A 4,200-nucleotide genomic window follows, 5' to 3' on the forward strand; every position below is an offset into this window, starting at 1 on the left:
TAATTGTTCTTTTTTGCTTTTCTATTGTTGATCTCTTGCCTTTGTAGTTAGATCTCTCTTTAATTCTTGCAATTTATGTTGTTTACTTTTATTGCACTTTATGTGTTTGTTGAAATGTCTCTTTTAGTTTTAGTGTAGATTTTGTTCCTCTTGGCCTAGGTAGAGTAATTAGTGACACTTGAGTCATCTAATTCCTTTGTTGATTGGTAATTGGAGAGATTGTTAATTGGTTTGGAGTGCACTAAAGCTAGTCTTTCCTTGGGAGTTGGCTAGAACTTGTGGCTCAAGTCAATTCATCCACTTGACTTTCCTTTATTTAGTAAGGGTTAACTAAGTGGTAGCAATGAACAATTCTCATCACAATTGAGAAGGATAACTAGGATAGAACTTCTAATTTTCATACCTTGCCAAGAGCCTTTTATAGTTGTTAGTTTATTTTCATTACCATTTACTTTCATGTCTCTTATCCAAAACCCCAAAACAACTCAAACCAATAGGGAGAGACCTTAAGGATTGTGAAGGGTCCAGACCATCTTGACTTTAGCTTCTCTGGGAAGAACTTGAGCCTTGAATTGTACAGCAACACTTTTTGACCTTCTACAAACTCTCTTCTTGCCAGCTTTTGATCATGCCATTTCTTTGTTTTCCCCTTGTAAATCTTGGCATTCTCATAAGCTTGAGACTTGAATTCTTTTAGCTCATTGAGTTGTAGTAATCTTCTTTCCCCAGCAGCTTGATTATCAAAGTTTAACATCTTTAGAGCCCAGAATGCTTTATGTTCAAGCTCCACTGGTAGATGACAAGCCTTTCTAAACACCAATTGGTATGGAGACATGCCAATAGGTGTCTTGAAAGCTGTTCTATAGGCCCGAAATGCATCATCTAGCTTCTTGGACCAATCTTTTCTTGAGTTTCCAACAGTTCTTTTATGGATTCTCTTGAGTTCTCTGTTTGAATTTTCAGCTTGACCATTGGTTTGTAGATGGTAAAGGGTTGCTACTTTGTACTTGACACCATATTTTAGGAGAAGTGTCTCAAGTTGCTTGTTGCAAAAGTGAGTTCCCCTATCATTTATAAGAGCTCTAGAAACCCCAAACCGGATAAATATATTCTTCCTCAAGAAATTGATCACCACTTTGTTATCATTTGTTGAAGTAGCTATAGCCTCTACCCATTTTGATACATAATCCACAGCCACTAGTATGTAATTGTTTGAGTATAAGGGTGGTAATGGTCCCATGAAGTCAATCCCCTAGACATCAAACAACTCCAATTCCATGATGAATCATTATGGCATTTCATTCTTTTTGGGTAGGTTCCCAACTCTTTGACACTCATTGTACCTTGTCACCAACTCTTTAACATCCTTGAATATTGTAGGCCAAAAGAATCCACATTGTAACATTTTGGCTGCAGTCCTTTCTCTACTAAAATGTCCTCCATAACTAGATCCATGGTAATGCCAAAGGACCTCTTGTCCTTCCACATGGAAGATACATCTTCTTAGAATACCATCAGCACCTTTCTTGAATAAGTAAGGATCATCCCAAATGTACTGCTTGGCATTATTGATGGGCTTTCTTCTCATGTGCTTGTTGATATTGGAGGGTAGTTCTCTAATGGCCTTGAAATTGGCTATGTCTATGAACCATGGGGTTGCTTGGATCATCATCAATTATTCATCCAGAAAACTCTCATTCACTGCAAGGTTGTGTGCTCCATCTTCCTCACTTGGGATCCTTGATAAGTGGTCAGCCACTTTGTTTTCTGCCCCACTTCTATCCTTAATCTCAATGTTGAACTCTTGAAGCAGCAAGATCCATCTTATCAATCTAGGCTTGGATTCTTGCTTGGTTAGCAAATACTTAAGAGCTGCATGGTCAGTAAAAACAATGACTTTAGAACCAATAAGATATGATCTAAACTTATCAAATTCAAACACTATAGCAAGAAGTTCCTTCTTTGTGGTGGTGTAATTCCTTTGATTCTTATTAAGAACTTTGCTAGCATAATAGATGACATGCACTAGCTTGTCTCTCCTTTGTCCTAAAACAGCACCAATAACAAAATCCGATGCATCACACATCAATTCAAAAGGTAAATTCCAGCTAGGTGGTGCTATAATAGGTACAGAAGAGAGCCTACTTTTTAACTCCTCAAAGGCTATCATGCATTCTCTATAAAAAACAAAAGGTACATTAGAGACAAGCAAGTTGCTTAAAGGTTTAGCAATCTTTGAAAAATCTCTAATGAACCTTCTATAAAACCCAGCATGTCCTAGGAAACTTCTAGTTGCTTTGATGTTGCAAGGTGGGGGTAATTTTTCAATCACTTCCACCTTAGCCTTGGCCACCTCTATGCCTTTCTCAGAGATTTTGTGACCAAGGACCACCCCTTCGGTGACCATAAAGTGACACTTTTTCCAGTTTAAGACTAGGTTGGTCTCTTGGCATCTCTTTAGCACCAAGGTAAGGTGGTGCAAGCACTTAGAAAATGAATCACCAAACACAGGAAAATCATCCATGAAGACTTCAATAAACCTTTCAATCATGTCAGAAAAAATGGAGAGCATGCACCTTTGGAATGTGGCAGGTGCATTGCACAATCCAAATTGTATCCTCCTATATGCAAAGATACCATAAGGACAAGTAAAGGAAGTCTTCTCTTGGTCTTTGGGGTCCACTACAATCTGATTGTAACCTGAGTATCCATCCAAGAAATAGTAGTATTCATGTCCAGCAAGCCTCTCCAACATTTGGTCCATGAAAGGTAGAGGGAAGTGGTCCTTCCTTGTGGCCTCATTGAGCTTCCTATAATCTATGCACATGCGCCATCCAGTCACTGTTCTTGTTGATATCAATTTATTTCTTTCATTTGGCACAACAGTGACTCCTCCTTTCTTAGGGACCACTTGAACAAGGCTCACCCAAGGGCTGTCTAAGATGGGGTAAATCACCCTTGCTTGCCATAGCTTTAGCACTTCTTTTTGCACTACTTCTTGCATTGACAGGTTCAACATTCTTTGTGGCTACCTTGAGGGTTTGGCATCTTTCTCAATGAGGATTTTATGCATACACATTGAAGGATTAATTCCTTTTAAATCTGAAAGTGTCCATCCTATGGCATCCTTGTGTTGTCTCAGCACCTTCATAAGCTCCTCTTCTTGCTCTTCCCTTAGGCTTGAATTAATGATAACTGGATATGTGTTATTGTCACCCAAGTAGGTATACTGCAAGCTTGGAGCTAGAGTTTTCAATTCTAACTTTGGTACCTCCACTTCCCTTTTGCTTGCCTTGTCTGGCATGATTGAGCCTTCTATGCTCTCTTGTGGTAGTTCACCACACGATGCTTATTGATCTTGCTCCATTATTTCTTCACATTGTTCTTCTTCTAAAACTTCTTGAACTGGCTTTTCCATTATGTCAACCATCATGCATTCACTAATGGATTCCTTGGGGTAGCTCATTGCTTTGAAGACATTGAGGACCGTCTTCTCTTCATGCAGTCTCAAGACTAACTCTCTTTTTTGAACATCGATTATAGCTCCAACAGTAGCTAGGAATGGTCTTCCTAGAATGATTAATGTGTTAGCCTCTTTCTTCATATCAAGTACAACAAAATCAGCTGGGAAGATGAACTCTCCCACCTTAACCAACAAGTCCTCCACTACTCCATGAGGGAACTTGAATGTTCTATCAGCTAATTGAAGAGCCATTCTTATTGGTTTGGCCTCTTCAATCCTCATTCTCTTCATCATGGCCAAGGACATAAGGTTGATGCTAGCTTCCAGATCACATAATACCTTTTCAATGTTGATATCCCCTATAATGTAGGGGATTTGGAAGCTCCCAAGGTCCTTCATCTTTTGAGGAAGCTTCTTTTGTATGATGGCACTACATTCCTCTGTGAGCACCACAGTTTCCTTTTCTCCCCAGTTTCTTTTCTTAGTCATAAGCTCCTTTAGGAACTTGGCATAGAAAGGGCATTTGCTCTAATGCCCAGCAAAAGGTATGTTAATTTGGAGCCTCTTAAAGATATCCAAGAACCTAGAAAACTGACTGTCCTTCCCATCCTTTCTCAACCTCTGTGAGTAGAGTGCCTTTGGAACATAAGGCTTCAAGGTTTGCTTGGGTAGAGTTGGGGTAAATGTATCTTCTTCTTTGTTGATTTCTGGGTCACTTGCAGCTTCTTCTTCTTGCT

General features: G+C 39.3%; 1 protein-coding gene across 1 annotated transcript; it reads right to left on the bottom strand.

Annotated features, from left to right (window-relative positions):
* Window positions 1-3,349: 3,349 nt before the first annotated feature.
* Window positions 3,350-3,952, bottom strand: LOC107469577 (uncharacterized). Its single transcript, XM_016088955.1, has one exon. It carries the CDS (start codon window positions 3,950-3,952, stop codon window positions 3,350-3,352), a length of 603 nt encoding a protein of 200 aa, XP_015944441.1.
* Window positions 3,953-4,200: the final 248 nt, after the last annotated feature.

This window comes from Arachis duranensis, chromosome 10 (assembly GCF_000817695.3).
Source record: "Arachis duranensis cultivar V14167 chromosome 10, aradu.V14167.gnm2.J7QH, whole genome shotgun sequence".
Classification (NCBI taxonomy): Eukaryota; Viridiplantae; Streptophyta; class Magnoliopsida; order Fabales; family Fabaceae; genus Arachis; species Arachis duranensis.

Bases quoted from the DNA above. Each gene is read 5' to 3' on its own strand.
- LOC107469577 (XM_016088955.1), bottom strand. From the start codon at position 3,952: ATGACTAAGAAAAGAAACTGGGGAGAAAAGGAAACTGTGGTGCTCACA.